Source organism: Alexandromys fortis, unplaced genomic scaffold, assembly GCF_014885135.2.
Source record: "Alexandromys fortis isolate MF-2015 unplaced genomic scaffold, M_Fortis_MF-2015_v1.1 scaffold_143, whole genome shotgun sequence".
In the NCBI taxonomy this organism is placed as follows: Eukaryota; Metazoa; Chordata; class Mammalia; order Rodentia; family Cricetidae; genus Alexandromys; species Alexandromys fortis.
In genome coordinates this window covers 229,671-249,056 of record NW_026068044.1, presented here as the reverse complement: position 1 = coordinate 249,056, position 19,386 = coordinate 229,671, and the positions used below count along the sequence as shown (strand labels likewise).

At 42.5% G+C, this 19,386-nt stretch overlaps 1 protein-coding gene across 3 annotated transcripts in view; it reads left to right on the top strand.

Moving 5' to 3' along the window:
- The window catches only part of Lpin2 (lipin 2), a 64,941-nt gene that overhangs the window by 16,835 nt on the left and 28,720 nt on the right, over positions 1 to 19,386 (top strand). For 2 of the 3 annotated variants that reach the window (XM_050166192.1, XM_050166194.1), the window contains exon 2: positions 17,236 to 17,436. In XM_050166192.1, coding sequence (XP_050022149.1) covers positions 17,245 to 17,436 — 192 coding nt within the window. In that variant the 5' untranslated portion in view covers positions 17,236 to 17,244. Of the gene's footprint in view, positions 1 to 1,935; positions 2,211 to 17,235; positions 17,437 to 19,386 lie in introns of those variants that run through there. The other variant, XM_050166191.1, reaches the window with a different exon arrangement.

Below are 19,386 nucleotides of genomic sequence, written 5' to 3'. Positions count from 1 at the left end.
ATTTAGAACAGATGGTTTTTCTCTTTTCCATCTGCCACCTTCTGCGTTTCTGCTTTCTTTCTACATATTTTCTTACCCATATCTTATTTCCTCTGCCTCTGACTTTTCATCACCTTAGGTGATTTCTCCTTAGTCCCCCTGTTCTGTTTTGCCCCATTCTTCTCCCCGCCTCTCATTTCTTCCTCGTCTCAGAGTGAGGTTTTATTTCTCCTATCTGATGCCAGGGCCCTGGAGCTGCTGCCCATTGTGGAGGAAGAGATTGGACTTTTTCACATGCCATAACGTTTCGGCCATCAAAACTCTTCACTTTCCTTGTGAAGGAAGGAAGTGTGTACTGATGTACAATTAAATGGCAGGTGAACGCGGACGTATTGTCCTGACAGCAGCTGGGGAATGAATTGAATATATGATGGGCTTTCCTATTTCTCATGTTGGTGAGACTGATTTTTCACGTTTTCTTTTGTGGGCAGAGTAGCACGGTACATACGTGAAGATCAGAGGATGGTTGATGGAAGTTATTTTTAACTTTGACCATGTGAGTTCTGGGGATGAAACTCAAGTTGTCAGGCTTAGTAAGTAAGTGCCTTTACCCACTGAGCCGCCTCCATCTCTTAACCTTTATTTACTATAGCTTCATGGTATGGATCTTGGTGGAATATCGCTGTAGTTAGCATTTCCATCCCTTTCTTGGTCAAAATTTTTGTTTTAGTTGAAGTTTAAGGTAAAAGAAAAGGCTTAATAATGTGACACTCATTAAATGTATGTGTATCCGCTAGTTGATTAGTTAAATACTTGCATAGGATTCCTAGAAATCCTATCATGTTAGGTAAAATGTATTTCCTCCCTCTCATAATTGTCTTACAGCCTTAAAAACCAGTGGCATACAACAGAATGTGAACTATTTATGTAATTTTAAGTTTTCTGTGAGTCCCATTATACAAAGAAGTAGAGGGTCTGGAGAGATGGCTCTTTGTGTAAGAGGGAACCTGCTGTGCAAACACCAGGCCCTGAGTTTGGGTCCCAGCACACTCACACAAAAACTGTATGTACATATCTGTAGTACGAGCACCGCAGGGACCGAAGCAGGAGGATCTCTGGAGCTTAGTGTCAGACTAACTCTGAGTTCAGCGAGAGACCCTGCCTCAAAGAAAGAAGGAAGAGCAGAGTAATACAGCAGGATACCTTACTTAGTCTGTTGCATTTGTGCACATCTAAGCATGTGCACCTGATGATGTAGAAAAATCCACAGAATCAATAAAAATGCTCAATGCAGAATATGGACTGTCGTTTCAACACACATGTACCACAATTTTTCACCACCTTTTCTTAAATACCAAATCTTTCAAATCTAGTGGCTACCTTCACTCCTAGTTTATTATAGCACTTAGTACTCACCTGCTTGCAAACTTAGTAGGCATAGGTGGCAGGAGGCTATTTATAATAAACTCCAGAGTCTTAGAAAATGGCTTTAATAAAATGCTTTAACTTAAAAATCAAGTATATTTTATATGTGTGTCTGTCTATGTTACGTGTTTTAGGGTTTTAGAAAAGTCTGAGTGAGGTTACTTTGTAGTGACATCCTGAGAGCTGGCCAGGGAATACTAGAATTTAAATATTGCTTTGTCGGACTGCAGAAGTCTGGCTGAGCGGGGGACACAGTGACGCCGTCCAAGCAGATGTGCATCATCTCCTTACATGACTGCACGGGTGTTTTCTTCCCTGGGTAGCTATTTTTATTTCCACGGATGAAGATGTGATTGGCGTAGGGAATCATTAACTCAATCCCTGTTGTGTGTGACGGAAGCTGTAGTTGACTGTCTTGCGATTGGGCAGGACTTGGTACCTATCAGTGTAAACACATGGCACAGCCTGCCCCATGCCCCTGCTTATCTTCTTTGGAGAGATGGGGCTGAGGCATTTTGAGCAAATCTCATTGGTAAAGTCGTGTGTGCATTGCTTTTTTTTTTTTTTAAAGACCTGTTTGCTTTCAGTTTTAACTGCATCCCTGTCTGCAACAGTTAGCACTTGATGGTCTACAGAATAACTTTCTGTTTGTTGGTGCCTTCAGCCCTGTAGGGCCATGCTAGATAAGCCTCTTCGGTTTTAAGATGTTTTACTTAGAAGATAACAGTGAAGATGAGAAGGCTCAGGAAAGCTCATTCAGTAAAACCGCAGGTGTTTATCGTGACAAGGCCCCTCCTGGCATTCTGGTGAGTTCCATTCACCCATGCCTCCATTGCCTTGCTTGAAGCTGAATCTGGGTAGTCCTGAGAAGGACAGTACCAAGTGAAAGTGGTGGCTACTCCTTGTTTGGAAGATGTGCTGCCATGGTAATGTTCTGTCTTTAAAGTGTTCTGTAGCACAGAGTGCTTGGCCGCCCGCTCTCCCTCTTGCCTTTATGGTATCCTTATTCTGTTTCTTGGTGTTTAGTTACTTCCTGCCTAGAGAAGAATGTGGTTGCTTTAAACTGAGAACTCACTTACAGCTAGAGTTCAAAGACGTGTATTGAGCTCTGTTCTTGGACCTTAGGGTGGTAGTTTAGGGACTAGAAGTCACCTCAGTGTCATGGTCAGATCTCCTGTAGGCTAAGCTACTATTTGAAACTGGCTTTTGTTTGGGTATGTGATACACAAGAGTGACTATAAACAAACAAAAAATGCTGAAGGGGGAGGTAAGTTTGAATGTTTTTAATCTAGTTTTCTCTTGCTACAAGGTGCAAACTCGTACACAGCTTGTAAAGTTGAGTTCTAAAAGAGTCTGCTTTAAGGAAATAGTTAGGTGATGTGAAGCTAGTATCATTTAACTCTGCCCATGGAGCCTTAGAAAGTGATGCATTTAAATGCTCATTTTTAGTTTATAAAATTATTTAGGTTGTGTTTTGCACCTGGATCCTAGTATATAGCGCAAGCAGGCTGACTGTTCCATAGGTTGTCCTTGAACTTACCATCTTCCTGCTTTAGCTCTTCTGAGTACCGTGAAGCCCGGCTTAAATCCTTATTTTAAAGTGAAGCCGGGGCTAGCTAATTTTAGATTCAGGTACTCAGAAGCTCCAAATGAAGGTATTGATGTTGCCTGTGTCTTCTCATTTAATTTAAATTACCTTGATTTCTTTTTTAAAAAAGCATATTTAGCATGAAGTCAACAAAACAAAAAACAGATTATTTCTGAAATCTGTTAACCTAGTTGATTTTAGTATTAAAAGTCTATAAGAATGTTTGTGTCCCATTAGGGGTTTTACTGTGTGATACTTGCTTCTGGATCTGAGATCACTGGTGTCCATATGCAGATGTTTCACTTGCTTGTAACAGCATTATTTGAATATGAATACAAGTCAGATGCTACTGTGGGGGACAACTTTATTTTGAGCTCTCTGTTGTAATATAAAGGATACATGCATATGAATTTGTGCACATTAGTCTTAAACATCAGAGGAAAGAATGTGACCAGACTTAATTCTCTGTGAAGTATTTCTAAAAGTCACTTAACCAGCACACAGACCTGACCGTATTGCAGTACAAGTTCTTAGACGTCTTGCTGTTGGTATGTTTCAAAGGGAAATCAAAGGTGTTTGCTTAGGCTGCGTTTTCTTAACAGTCCCCTTTGCCATTGATGTTCCCTGAGTCACCACCCCACCCCAAGAGAATTTTTTTAATGGCCAGTAGCTGGCATACTAGATTTGGTATCTGCTTGGTAAGCTATAATGATTATCTAGGAGTTTGACTTTCGAATGAACCTGGGTGTGTGCAGTAAAGAATCCTGGCTTTTAAACTAAGCCGAGCTCTAAGTATTGAACCAGGCATATGAATGGATGGATAATAAGACAAGAAGTCCCCCTTTCCTGGCTACCAGACTTACTGAGGAAGTGGGTTTGGAGTTCCATTTTATAAGTGTGGTCTTTGTGCTCTCTCTTCCCAGCCAGTCCTGTGATGAGTTGAGGTTTCTCTACCTCAACCCCTTCTGTTTTAGAACTGGTGCTAGGTATTTTCTAGCCCAGCAGAGGTCCTTGCACCTGAGAGACTATTCGAGAATACTTACCTAAAATGTGCTGTGACAAAACCTCAGGCTGCTCGCTTAGTCTTGAAAGAATTGGACACAATGCTCTGAAGGGTCCAAAGTTAAAATATCACCCTTTTAGGAAGGCATCTCTTTTTCAGTGTTTACGTATTCTAGCGTAATTCTACTACGTTACAAAATCTACAAAGTTCTGGAAAAGGAAACTATAGGCTTACATAGAGTTTCTGTGTGTGATATTGCATTTTACCTAATTGAAAACAGGGCAGATTTTGTTATTTTTCATTGTTTCATATCTTATTCTAGAAACATTTCTTTCCCTCTTCCTTGAATCCAATTTTGTACTTCAAAGGCATTACTAAATTTCTTATGTAACATCCTGGCCAAAGTTTTTTTTTTCTTCCAAAAAATGGTAAAGCAGTCCTGCTGGTGTTATTTTTTTTTTAAGGGTAACATCTTAGCTCTAATGTTGTTTGTTCCTCGTTGCCTTTGGTGGACCATCTTAGCATTAGCAACTTTCCATCTGGAAGGGAGCTTACCTAGAATCTGGTATCAAGTATGGTATGCAGAAGCAGAAGATGGTGAGTTTGAGGCCAACCTGGGATACCTGGTGGAACTGTCTCAAAATGAAAAACAAAAAAGAGATAAAGAAAAAAAATCACCTAAAATTACACCCTGGGCAAACCTGAAGAGAGTTGTGTAAACACAGAATTGTTACCACCTGCAGAGATTGACCTGAAGGGTCAGAGGGCACAAGAGAATGGGATTGAAGAAGCCATCAGCCATTTATACTCTCACATGCTAACAAAGCATGGCCCATGGCCACTACAGACTGAAATTATACGGAAAAAAGCTTCTCTTTAAGGACAGTGAAGCAGGAAGTGTCCCCTTCATCTTTGGGAACTGTAACTGCCTCTGATCGTCAACTTGAAATCCTGTGACATTTCCGAGTCACAGGAAGAGTGCACAAGTGCGGTCCCTGTAATGGGGTTGTATGTGGCCCTAGGGCCTCCTCAAGCATTTCTGATGAGCAGCCAGAGCCAGAGCCCAGGGCGTGGGATCCCTGCTGAGTTCTGCTGCACTTTCCTTTGCTTACGTGCATAAATGGGTTTATCAAACAGAAACAGCAGGGAGTCTGAGAACTAGTTTTTGTTTCGTTTTTAGCACAAAAAAAGTACATTTTCTGTTTCAGAACCCCTGTCTGGTTGCCGTGTGCCCTCAGTCTCTTCCAGCCTTCCTACTCTCCCCGGTTTGCGTAGATTCTTGTTCAGTGAGCGCTGGGCAGACATGCTGTTTGGTGTCAGCACACAGACTGGGGGCATACGTTTTTGACAGAAATACCGCGGAAGTGATTAATCTTTTTAGTGAGTTATCTCTTGATTATTTGATGGTAGTGTCTGCAGAGCCCTGCACTATAAAACAGTTGTCTTCCTTTATGTAAAGTGTGGCTTGGGGACGATACTCAGAGAATGTTCAGATGTTCTGCTTCCCTTAAACTTGTTTTTAAAATACAACCAGGTTGCCCAAACAAATAAGAAACTCAGAATTTCACCGAAACCAGTTGTGTTTTAGTTTTAAGTGTTGCTTTCTTTCTAAAGCAGACACTGTTCTGTCAGACTTATTGATAATTCAATCCTTAGCCGCGAGATCTTGAGAATGTCACTGAACTTTGGGCCTGCAAGTGTTCTAGCTGCCTTGTTAGTGGAAGTGTTATGTACTTGTTAAACCCTATTGGTAATTCATGGAGCTCGTTGCTATCTGAGCTTTCTCAGGCTCCCATCAGATTCAGGGGAAGGGCTATCAACCCACAGAAGTCACACAGTTTACACTTTCTCAGCGTCAGCTTCACTTAGCTGTAGTATTTAACTAAGGCTCTTTCTAAGGGGTTGAGAGAGGGTGAGAAAATGGAAGACAGGAGGATAAATGAGATTGAATGTATCGTTTCCTGGGCCTACAACCTACATGAATGCTAGTCTGTACCTAGGCTGAGACTGTATTTTGACTATAAAAGAATCGTATTGATTCTTGACTTAAAGGTCAGGGCATAAATAGAATTTCCAATAGAAAAGGATGTTTCAAAAGAAATTGTAAATTATACTACCAGCATATTTGGTAGTTATCCCTGAAGTAGAGGATATGGGAGTAGAAATAGCTTACTAACATTGGGTGACTTTATGTGAAGCCAAGGATTGGACTTCTGTGTTTATCTTGGAGATCTTATGGTTATCAATGACCACTACAAATATAGGTTAGTTGTACAATTATCATATTGTAGTAGAAGGTTTAAGATAGGGTGCCGAGGAAGAAAGTTGAGAACTTGTCCCTTGAAACATATATTTCTGTCTGGCAGTGGTGGCACACACCTTCAATCCCAGCACATGGGAGTCAGAGGCAGGTGGATCTCTGTGAGTTTGAGGCCAACGTGGTCTACAGAATGAGTTTCAGGACAGCCAGGGCTACACACACACACACACACACAGCCTGTGTTGAAAAACAAAGCACACACAAACAAATAAACCTTACATTTCTGATCATAACATTATATCTAAGCCTACTGGTAATAAAAGGGCTGTCTTTAATATGTGCTGCCATGTGGAGAATCTTCATGGCCTTTTGAGATTTTTTTCCCACACTTATCTCAGTAAGTTCTTAGATGAAGTAAAAAGATAGTGAGTGACGTGTCAGGACACTTGACTCTGTAGCTGCTTTTCTTCAGGTAGGATGCCTATCCTCTGTGGGCCCTGGTTTTCAGACCTCATACAGTCCATGACATATGCCTTGTCTGATGGTGAGAGTAAAACACTCATTTGGGTCATGTGTGACTTGTCCTAGATGTACATGGAGTATGTATGACTTGTGAGTAAATGAAGAATTTGACCATTAGGTGCACATCTCGCATAGGAACATGAAGTACAGTTAAAGAAGTAAACTCATTTTGAAAATAATTTGAGATTTCTTTAACAAGAAACTCCCCTGAGATTTTAAGATACTGGCCTACTTTGGGCATGGTCTCATGAACTATAAATGCAGATGAAAAGCGTGTGCGGACCCCTTGGCTCCTGGATTTGGTTCCAGTTCCCTGCTCACACAGGGGACTGCTGATCACTGCTTTTTATGTGAGTCTGCCCCTAAATAAATAAACCTTTATTACACTCCATTCTGGGCTAGTGTGGGACTGTTACCTTAAAGAAATCTAAACAGTTGCTACAAAAAGGTGTTTTCACACCTACTTCTAAGCAGCGCAGTCCCACTCCTAAGTGTGTAACCAAATAAAATTCTTTACACAAATATTTGTGTTGCCTTTACCTTGTAATTGTCAAGAACAGGGACACCCAGGGCAACCACAGAACAGTATGTAATAGGAGCAGACTGCTAGCTGAGCGTGTCTTTAATCCCAGCACTGCAGAGGCAGAGGCAGATGGAGCTCTCCTGTGAGTTCTGGGCTAGCCAGTTCTACACAGTAAGTTTGAGGGCAGCCAAGACTACAAAGTGAGATTCTGTCTCTGAAAAAAACAATAAAATAAAACCCACAACAATAAACTACTAATGCATATAACACTGTTTAAAAAAAATCTTAGGTGCATTGTGCTAAATACAAGAAATCACTACATATTCCATGATTCTATTTGTGTATTTGTCAGGAAAAGACAAGACTGAGGACAGAAAGCATGCTGGGAAGTTGGAGGAGGAGGGCTTTCCACAGAGGGGCATAGGGGACTTAGAGGAGACAGCAATCTGGTTGTTCTGTATCTTGATTACTATGATTATATAAGTGCTTACTTAAAATACACAGTATCCCAACACCCATGTAACACCTGACACGCTCTTCTGGCCTCTGCACACCTCCATACAGACATGTATAAACAAATATTATGAAAGAATGAATTTTATTACATGTAAAGTTTATTTTGAATAGTCCCAAGTACAGATGTTTAAAATCTTAAAATTATGTTTCAAAACAGATTCAATATAAACATTTAGCTAAAATTTTTCTTATGCAGATAATCATTCCATTGGCCGATTTAATAATAATTTGATAATAATAGCTTTCAAAATCTTAAAAATCCATTACATATCCTAGTAATTTTACTTCTGTTTTGTTTTGTTTTACAAGACAGCATTTCCAAGTAGCTATGGAGCGATTTCTGGAACTTGCTCTCTAGACCATGCTGGTCTCAAACTCACAGAGATCTGGTTGCCTCTGCCTCCTGAGTGCTGGGATTAAAGGTGTGCGCCACTGCCGCCTGGTATGTAATTTTATTTCTTACATTTCTCCTTATTATTAGCCAAATTAGCTATTCTCTGTAACAGCATTGGTAACCCGTTATAGTGGACGTGAAGACCAAGAGTATTTAAGTTGAGAGATTTGAACTAAATTATAAGACATTGTTCTGCAGGTGGAAATGGTAAAAATGGAGTGAAAATATAGGTAGGGACATAATTTAATTATGTGGAGCTACAATAGCATCAAACGGGGATGGGGAGAAAAGGGATGCAAATGCCCCCATGACCCATGCATCCTCAGCAGTACCAGTTTCATGATCTTGTCCACCATGCTCTTTTACTCCCCACTCCCCTTCTTCCTCTTTTTGCTCTTTTGTCTTTGACTTTAATTTTTTATTATTTTTATTTGTATATTGTGTGTACAGTGCTTACAGACAAGAAAAGGATGTTGGATCCCTAGAGCAGAGCTGGCGTTAGAGGCAGTTGTGAGTCACCTGATAGGGTTCTGGCAGCTGAATTCATGTCCGTCAGAAAAGCAGAAAATCCTTTAGCCACGGAGCCTTTCTCTAACCCCATCTTTTGTTATTTTTGAGGCAGGGTCTCATGTAGCCCATGCTAGCCTAGAACTCAGTATGTGACTCTGATTTCAAACTCCTGATCCATCTGCCTCCAGCTCCCAAGTGCTAGGTATATGATAAGTATTTGCCCCAGTGCCTGGTCTACTGTGTTCTTAAGATACACAGTCTGTTATGAATATATTTTCCTACTTGATCCCATTTCTTCCTTATTTAGGAGGTCTGAAACAAGAATTTGCTCTTTTTATAAAATAGCAGATGGAGAGGAAAACTGGTATTGGATTTTGAAAAATTGACCTGAAAATTATTGGACAAGTGACAAGGTGAAGAGATAAAAGTTGAGGGTTTTTGAAGGTGAAACCAGTGATCTTTTGTGGTTTGTTCTTTACCTGCTGAGAAGCTGAAGCAAACCGTAGGGCCACTACTGGGGAAAGAATGTGCATTGCTATAGTGGCAAAGTATTCTTTCCTCTTGGTGAGCCTTACTGTCTTATTGTTCTGTTGCTGTAAAGAGACACCATGACCAAGGCAACTCTTACAAGAGAAAGCATATAATTGGGGGCAGCTTACATTTTCAGGGGTTTAGTTCATCATCATCATGGCAGGGAGCATGGTGGCGTGCACAGACATGGTGCTGGGGAGTAGCTGAGAGCTCTACATCCAGATCCTCAGGCAGCAGGAAGAGAGGAGCACTCGGCCTAGCTCGGGCTTTTGAAACCCAAAGGCCCACCCCCAGTGACACACTTCTTCCAACAAGGTCACACTTGCTCCAGCAAGGCCATACCCCTTAATCCTTCAAGTAGTCCCACTCCCTAGTGACCAAGCATTCGAATTTATGAGCCTGTGGGGGCATTCTTACTCAACTGAACCTAGCTAGTTTATCTTATAGATAGTGAAAGTGGTCAGTGTAGAAGATAGACCTCAGTAGTAATGTGTTCTACTCCCTTAAGGAAATACATTGTAGTAAGTGTTACATTGCACACTGTAATCTCATCACTCAAGGCTGCAGCAGAAGAATCCCAAATTAAGTTATACCATAAACCTAGTCAATATAAACCCTACCTTTCCAAACAAAAGAACATGTAGAAAATATGCTTTGATGCAACCATAATTTATCAATTTGCTTAAGGTCCTCTGTCTTCTCGTTAAAAGAAAAAAAAAACACAGACTGGTAGCTAGCTCAGTGGTAGATTGCTTGTCTAGCATATGAAGGGCCTGGCTTCAATTTCCAACACGACTAACTTTTTAAAGTAGGCAGCACCTCTGCTAGTTGCAATTGAGCTGTTTGCATGCTAGTTTTACCAGTTGGTTTTTGAAGGGAATATAACAGAGGCCTGGGCTTTTGAAACCTCGGCTATAACAGTGTGGGCATGTGCATACCCTTTGGTAGACTTTAGAAACGGACTGCAAACAGTCCAGGTGAATAGAAATTTAGGAGAGATGCTGAGAGGGCAAAAGGCTGCACAGATCCTTCAAGCGCACCTCTAGCTGGCTAAAGCCTGTTCTCCCAGGAGGTGTGCTTAGAGCCCCAGACAACAGCTCAGGATTCTAAAGCTCTCCGTGAGAAAGGCACAGAACAGTGCCTAAGGCTGTACATGTTGTTGTCAGTTTTATGACAGACTAATTGCAGAAGCAGCAAAGGTTAGCAGAGACTCTTGGCACTCACATGGGGCTGACTCCCTAACCTGGTTTACCTTCTTAATTAGTCATTAAGTGCTTTTGTGATTGAAGGGAAGTTCTATTTTAGAAAACGACTGGAATGGTAAGGATTTTGATCATGTATAGTAATTCTTTAAATTAATAGTATAAATGGTAAGAATTTTGATCAGGTATAGTAATTCTTTAAGTTAAACCTTAACAGGAAGTTCCCGGCCACATCTGCCCCTTTTTTGCCCATCTAATCAGATTGGGTCATTCATCGATCTTACTGCATCCCAGCTGTGTTCTGGGTGTTTTCCTGCCTCCGTCTAGATAGGTCATAATCCTTTCCCTTAGCATCTGCCCTGAGCCAGCATCAGCTCTCATAGGTTCTAGTCCCTGTGGATATATCCAGTCTACATTAGAGCTGTTCCATCTTCTGGCCGTTTTTTGTTTGATGGTTTGTTTTGTTTTTGCTTTGCTTTGTTGTTGTTTTAAAGGCAGAGCATCATGTAGCCCATGCTGGCCTGAAACTCACCACGTCTCCCAAGAATAGCGTAGAACTCTTGATCTTCTCGCCCCTCCCTCCAGAGTTCTGAGATTATGGGTGTGTGTCAGCAGTCACCATGCTTGGATCTCGTCTCCTGCTTTACGTTGCTGTGGCTTCTCTCTTCCGATTCATCCTCCAATACAATCTGCTGCCATCGCCCAGCTCACACCCAGCACCCTTGGGATTAAATGGTCCTGGATCTGAGGTCATGTGCCATCTCACTTTTGCCTTTCAAGCTCTATTCCTTTGTCACATGCTATTGTCTCTACCTGCCAGAACCCCCTCTTTTCCCACTCCACTTAGCCCCTTAGATTTATTTCCACACCTAGAACAAGTTTGGATTTATTTCTTGGGTTTTTCTTTTTTCATCCTGAAATCTTTTTTCACTCTGCCAAGCAGATATTTTTTTTTCTCTTTTCTAATCTTCTTAAAAGTCAGTGCACGCCTTTAATCCGAGCACTCAGGAGGCAGAGGCAGGTTTCTCTAGGAGTTCAAGGCCAGCCTGCTCGACAAGTGCAAGTTCCAGGACAGCTAGGACTGTTACACAGAGAAACCCTCTCTCGAAAACAAACAAAAAAAGTCAGTAAGGGGGGGGGGGAGCCGGTGTGTGACTCAGTGCAGACAGAGCCTTACCTTCTAATTTTCATGGTTTGATACAGACTGTTAGAAGGAAAACAAGACCACTACAGCAACGTCACAGGGTGTTCTGTTCTCTTGGTGGATCCACGCCTGCTCTGTGGGGGGAGGGGCTCTCTTTGAATCTTAAGGGCTTGGCATGAAGGGAGTACTCAGGTTTTTTGATTGAATAAAAATTAGCTTTTTCCAGGAACAAGCTGGTAGAGCAGGTGTTTAGTTAACAACTATAAATCTCATGTGTTTCTTAAAGGGATTACAGTTGCTATCCATAATAGTTTCTAAGTTAAACCTGCAGGGTTTACATAGAAGGACTTGTCCTGGATACGGCTTCTTTTAGACTTCCTTTTCCATTGTGAGAGAAGGGCTGGTCTTGGGAACTTTGTGTTCAGGAAGTTACTGGAAGACACTGGGTTTAACTTAGATGCTGTGCACAGGGAATACATGTTTCCTATTGCAAGAGAGCCCCACTCAGCCACACTATGCTGTGCAGGCAGAAGCTTGAGGGTTTGAGAGCAGCAGATTTTACGTGTGCAACCTGTATTTCTTGTGCAATATTGCTTCCAGATTAAATGATCTTCATGGACATCTGTTCTGTGGTGCTCCTTGTGGTCGGGTGGGGTGGTGGTAAACTAGACTTGGATCATCCTTGTGCTGTTCCTTTTTCTTGTTTTATAAAATAATGAAAATTGAAGAAATAAGCTAGCATTTATTGTGGGGACTAAATGGCAATGCAAAATGAGGCCCTTATTTGGAGGCAGCTTCTCAGGAGGCCAGATGTTCTGTCAAGCTCTCTGCTACCTGTGGTGCTGCTTGCTGTTGACTCAGCCTGTGCTCGCTCCTTTCTGTTCAGTTTGTCACCTCATTCCTCCTTTGCTGTCCTTGCCGTACCAGCTGCTTATACTCTAAACATTTTATGAAACTCAAGTCAGGTCCCTACAAGACGTGGGCAAGTCCCTGGGGTTTGATTTCCCTGCCAGTTCTGGAAAGGGCAGAGAGGAACTTGCAGCAGATGACGCTCTGGGCACCCTTGCCACTGCTCCCTGTTATCATCAAATTCATAGCTTATTCTCACCTTTATTTATCCTGGGTTGGAGAAAAACTGCCAGGATTTAATGTGTTACAGCTCTGAAGGGAAGGGATCCTGGCAGTCAGAAGCCAAGGATGACCTCCAGCTTGGAAGGGAACAGAATCCTAACAGCACTGTTGCTGTGGGGACAGTTTCCCTAATGCACAGGTAGCAACTCTGCCCCAGCAGGGGAGGCTTCCCCCGTGAGGTCGTCACAGTTCTGCACTGCTCTGCTGTGGGGAAGTGTCACCCACCACTCCGCTCTGCTCCAGGAGGCTGGCTGCCCTGCCAGAGCGGAAAAGGGCAACCCCAAACTGAACGGTACAGGGCTTATATAGGTTTTCTTAGGGGTGAAACTTTTTTCAGGGTGGGGATTAGTAGGATTTTAATTCCTGAGCTTGAGACAAGTTCAGAGATTGGTTGGATTTCATGCCCAGGAATCGGTTGATTTTTGTGCTCTGGGATTGATTGGTTAGGGGCAAGGTGTGTTCTTTGGCCCTGGTCTTGGGGCCAGGGTTTTCTTTGACTGGCCCTTTTTGCCCTACAAGGTTAACTCAGCCCTTAGGAACACAGTTTGGGACCCTGAGCTGAGGTGGAACTGGTTTTAGTGAACAGTAGTAGGGCACAAACTTGTCTCTGTCTCGCTCACAGAATACGAATGATGCTGCCCTTGCAAACCCATGTCCTATTTTTAAAGATTGAATGAGGTGTGTTTGATCTTAAAAAGTACTAAGTAGTCATCAAACAATATGTCCTCTTGGGCAGTCCTACTAATCTATGATTCAGGTTGCTACTGAACCCTTGTGTCTAGGTTGCCATAGAAGTGAGAGCAGACTGAGTCAGTCTTTAAAGAGTAGGGGTGCACAGCCGGAACGATGAGTGAGATGTAGTTGTGACTGCTCAGAAAACTCCCTGACATGTGTAGAAGGAGCGGCGGGCTGCGTTCCTGGCACCCGGCCGCCCGCATGACAGCTTTACACCCGAAATAACAACACACAAATTGTATTCTTTTAAACACTGCTTGGCCCATTAGCTCTATCCTCTTACTGGCTAACTCTCACATCTTGATTAACCCATTTCTAATAATCTGTGTAGCACCACGAGGTGTGGCTTACCAGGAAAGATCTTAACCTGCGTCTATCTCGAGTGGGAGAATCATGGCGACTGTTTGACTCAGCTTCTTCCTCCCAGCATTCTGTTCTGTCTTCTCCACCTACCTAATTTTCTGTCCTATTAAAGGGCCAAGGCAGTCTCTTTATTTAACCAATAGATGACCCTCCTCCATCAGAGATGCAGTTGTGTCATTGGAGGGTGGCAGTGTTTAGTGTGACTTCTTGTGTATCGTAAGTAGGTAGAGCTGTTTGGGAAAGTGGTCTCTGTAGCTGGTACTGTCTATTTTGGAGCTGAAGTGATTGCCACATATGCTGTTTAAGAAGACACTTAGGATGGTTAGAACAAAATGTCATAGATAGCATCTGACCTAAACTAATGTGGATTACACAATAGACATTTATTACAAATCTGGTGTGGCTTAAAGTCCAAGGCTGAGTTGCTGAGAGGTTCAGTGTATGTGTTGGGGGGGGACACCTTTTTATAGACTTGCCAATATCTTGTTCTGTCCTCACGTGGCAGGGTAAAAGAGAATGCTGACTCTTGTCTCTGTCTTTCTGTGTATATAAGGACACAAGTGAGGGTGAGACACTTCTGATCACCTAACCCTGGTTACCTGCCAAAGGCCCATCTCCAAATCCCTTCACTTCAGAGGTGAGGGCCTCAGTACATGGAGTAGGGGTGGGAAGGAGACACACATAAGTGTCTACCCTATAACATCACCTATTTCTCTGACCTTGAGCTTCCTTATCTTTTAAATTTTATTTGCAGGCATGGTGGTGCACACCTCTGATCCTAGCACTCTGAAAGCAGAGGCAGGTCTGTGAATTTGAGGCTAACCTAGTCTACATAGTTCCAGGACAGTCCAGACCATACAGTGAAATCCTGTCTCAAAATAGTCTACGTTGGGGTGTAGAGAGCTCTCTGAAAGTTCTGTTATTAGATGTATTGTGTAGCTGACAGGTTGCTCCTGGCCATTTCTGGGGTGTAGTACATGGTAGGGCCCTGGCCTCCATATATTTTTGTTTTCTCAGCCTACAAAATATAAACCCAATGGCTTCATGTCGTCCAAGAGAAAATGAGTTTCTTGACAGCCTGTATTTTTCTACATTTAGCAACTAACTTTTGTACAATAGTTACTTTATGTATAACAGCACAGCTCTTAACCACAGTAATTAAAATCGTCCTGAATAGATGTTGTTGCACTTAATTATGGATTGTATGCTAGTTGATGTAAGCTTGTTACATTTAGAACATGGTGGTTTATGGCTGATGTTTAAAATTTGCTGTTTTCAGTTTCTTTTTTTAAGGTCTATACTGTGAGGGTTTATTGTTTGTTTTACAAATTGTAACATTTTAGCATTGCCATCCTGGGTCAGTCATGTAGTACTGACTCTGTGTGCCACCTAGCTAATATGTTGCAACAGGCAAAAGAGCATGTCCTGAACATTTGTGCTTTACAGAACAGGGCAACTCAGAGCATTCTAGGTGGCAGAGACGCACTTCCTGGGAAAGAGGTGATATGATGAACGACCTCCAAATGAACTTCACATCGGTTCTGGTTAGAGATAATCTTTGCCCACAGAAGTGGGAACGAAGGTCTGCATTTCATTTCCCTCTAAGTGAGACAAAGACTCTTCCAAACTGTAGACAGACACTCAAGTGGCAGAGCAGTACACGAAAAGAATGTTCAGCATTATTAGCTATTAAAGAAATGCAAGTCATTATATATGGTTAAAGCTAGAGTAAGCAGTAATGCCACCTATCGTGAGGATGCCAGATAATTTCACCTCCCAGCTCCCACTGCTGGTGGGAATGTGAATGGCAGTGTAATCCTGGAAAGTAGTAGTCGGACAGATCCAAACAGCTAAGCCTGCACTTGGTTGGCACTCAGTTGTCCTAGGCATTTGCCCTAGAATATGAAAATGCATATTCACACAGACCTGTGAGCAGATACTTAGAAGTATGCCTTCTTTGTAATAGCCAGAAGCACAGCTACCTGTCCTTCAACAAGTAAAGGGGGTTGGTTTGGTTTTGTTGTGTTTTGTTTTCATGATAAGTTTATGCCATGAAATGCTATGTAGCGGGAAAATTGAATGAGTTATTGATACGGCCATATGGATAAGTCTTCAAAAAATATGAGGGAAACAAGGCAGCCCTAAAAGACTACATATTTTATGATGCTACTTATATGACTTCCTTCCTAAAATGACAGACATTTCAGAAATAGAAAACATATTAATGGTTGCTAGGAACTGGGGAGAAGACGACACTGGTTGTGATGTTTTGCTGTGTTCTTTCTTAAAACTCTGCAACCTACACTGGTCTCACAGTAGGAAGACAGTTTGCTAATTCATTTGTTTATTTGGTGTTTTGGAGATAGTTCAGGCTGTCCTTGAACTTCTGATCGAGAAAGGCTAATTTTTAAAAGTATAATCAGTCGGGCCTGGTGGAAATCAAGAGGCAGAGGCAAGTGGATCTCTGAGTCAAGACCAGTAGGGTCCTCAGAGTGAATTTCAGACACACAGGGCTACATAGTGAAACCATGTCAAAGAAAATAAACAAAAAGATGAAGAAGAAAGAGATACAGAGAGATGATCTGTGAGTATTCTGATGGAGCAGTGTTTCTGCCACACACAGTGCATGCTTTTAGCTTATTGATTGGTCTAGCTTATGTATTGGTAGTTCATTTGAGTTTTTTCTTTCTTTCTTTGTTCAAGAAGTAATTACTGTCAGATACAGTGGCACACACCTGTAAGCCCAGCATTTGAGAGGCTAAAACAGGATTTTATTTGGCCTTGTTCTAGGCCAGTTTAGGCTACAAAATGAGACCCTGGAGAGAGATTGGCCAGTCGTGATGGCATAGCCTTTAATCCCAGCATTCAGGAGGCAGGGGAAGGCAGATCTCTGTGAGCTCAAAAGCTACCTAATCTATCTCTCTAGTCTCGGGTCAGCCAGGACTACACAATGAGACTCTGTCTCGATAAAGTAAAAATTTAAAAATTGTGTATTTGATGTATGCATAACCAGGGCCTTTTCTTCTTGGCTGCTGTGGTCAGAGTGGATGCAGCAGGGTCCAACACCGTGCGTGGCAAGAATGCAGCCGTGACTGCTCTTCAGTTGCTTCTCTTCTGGTCCTGAGCTGTTGGTGGAAGGAGATAGAACAGGTGGGCTCCCTGGTGACAGTGGGCCCCACCCTGGGAGTGTTAAAGGAAATGGAACTTCCGCAGCCTCGGGCCCCACCTAGAGGCAGGCTCCCAATCAGATGTCCTAGTGATGTGTGACCACAGCAGCAGCAGCAGCAGCAGCAGGAAAGGAATGGGCCCGGAATAGCAAACAAGTGTGTGTTTAATTAAAACTTTTTTTTTTTGGTCATTGTTAGTAGTTGTCAACCTCAGTGCTGACATCATCTTCATTTTCTTACAGTCTCAAACCATGAATTATGTGGGCCAGCTGGCTGGGCAGGTGCTCGTCACTGTAAAGGAACTCTACAAGGGCATTAACCAAGCCACGTTGTCTGGGTGCATCGATGTTGTCGTGGTGCGACAACAGGACGGCACCTACCAGTGCTCACCTTTTCACGTGCGCTTCGGGAAGCTGGGAGTCCTGAGATCCAAGGAGAAGGTGGTAAGTGCAGCGCCCAGCCTGCTTTCCGGCGGGAAAGGGGTGGTCCCGGTGAGCTGCCCCTCCTTACTCTTTCTTCTTTAACTTAAATGCTATTGGAGAAGTGGTAAGGAAACATTGCTTTTGAAGTGGCTTGTAAATTCAGAAGACTGTTACAGGAAGCTTCTCCAAATGAGAAAGAAACTGAAATTATGAAGATAATCCTACATGTTGAAACTCAGAACCAAACTGAAGCTATGTACAAACCAGGAAGTTGGGCTTGTTTCAAAAACGAAATTATTTCCTTTACTTAAGACAGCACTTTAAAATAGTATAGGAGCAGTAAGAAGACTCAGTGAGTTAAAGCTTTTGCCATCAGTCCTGAGGACCCAAGTTCAACCCCTGAGACCACATGGTGGAACAAGAAAGCATACTAGAAAGTTATTCTCACCTGTACCCCACGTGTACCCCATGGTTCACATTCACATTAAAGTCTTAATAAAAGAAAGAGACTTTCTGAAAATAAAATAGTGCAGGTTAGAGAGCTAGCTGCTCAGTCAGTGTAGTATTTGCATAGGTGCACAAAGTCACTGTCCCTGCACAAGTCAGACATGGTGGCCAGTGCCTGTTACCTAAGCACTGAGGACATGGATGCAGAAGGACCTCAAGGTGAGGATCAAAGCGAATTTGAGAAATATGAGAGAGAACCTATTGTTGTTTGGGAAGGAGGGAGGGAGATAGGTACGTAGGAAGGATACTATTATACGGATTATGAGTAAGTAGACTAAGCTCATGTAATCAGGTGTAGATTATACTTGTTTAAAAGAAATTAATTCCCCAATTGAATGTTTGTGTTTTTCCTCTTTTGCTTTTATGGGAGGGGGTGGGGGGAATGTTGTTTTAGTTTTTTTTTTTTTTCAATATCCTTTCCCTGCCTCGAGTATCGGGAACTAGGGAGGTTGTTTTAATGCGTATGTTGTAAGTTTTAAAATTGAGCTAATTTATAAAACTTGCAGAGTATGTAGTTGGCAACTTTTCACACCCACGTTATCCACCTGGCTAATGCCAGCTGCTCTCGCTAAGGTTGTGGAGCCCTGTGAGAGCCCTGCCCCGCCTCCTGGTACAGGCGGAAACGCAAGTGTTAAACACTAACGTGTGTAAGTTAAGAGTGATGAAAAAGTCCTTTCTGAGTGTGACAGAATTATTTTCCACCATGCTTTGCAGACCAGCCGTTGCTTGATCACCTTTGGAAAGCAAAAGCAGCTACAGTTAGTTCTACTTCCTGACTTAGCAGCTTCCACTCTAGGGCAGCACTGTCCAGCCATAGTTAGTGCCTTGATATTTGTTTTCTTTGTAGTTTTGTTTTGTTTTTAGAGACAGGGTTTCTCTGTGTAGCTCTGGCTATCCTGGAACTCACTCTGTAAGCCTAGGCTGGCCTTGAACTCACAGAGTGCACCTGCCTCTGCCTCAGAATGCTGAGATTAAAAACTGGGATTAACCGTTGGTTTCTTTGTTTTGTTTGTAGTGACACTATTAATGCTTTCAGATTGGAACTATTTGGGGGTACTCAGACCGTTCATTCATGCCCTGAAGTTTCTCATTGGGTGTCCAAGGATCTGTTTGTAAAATTTCTCTGCGTATCTTCCCAGCAAATTCTTCCCAACCACACTCCACCCCACCACACCTGGAACCAGGTTTCTAATTGATAGGTTGCCTCCGTCTTTTGGCCTTGCAGAGCAGAGCTGCAGCAGAGGTGTCTAAGCAGTGTCCTCTGGAAGTGATGAGGAACTGATGGGTGCATTCTCTGCGTGCCTTCTCATGGGGTTTGATTTCTTTACCAGGCCACACAGTTAATTCCATTATTAAATACCCAGTCAAAGTTAAAAACCCCAGTACTTGTAGGAGCATAATACACAGGCACAGTCCTGTTTCTTCCTTTATATCCCAGAATCTCAGGGGGATATTAGGGAAGAA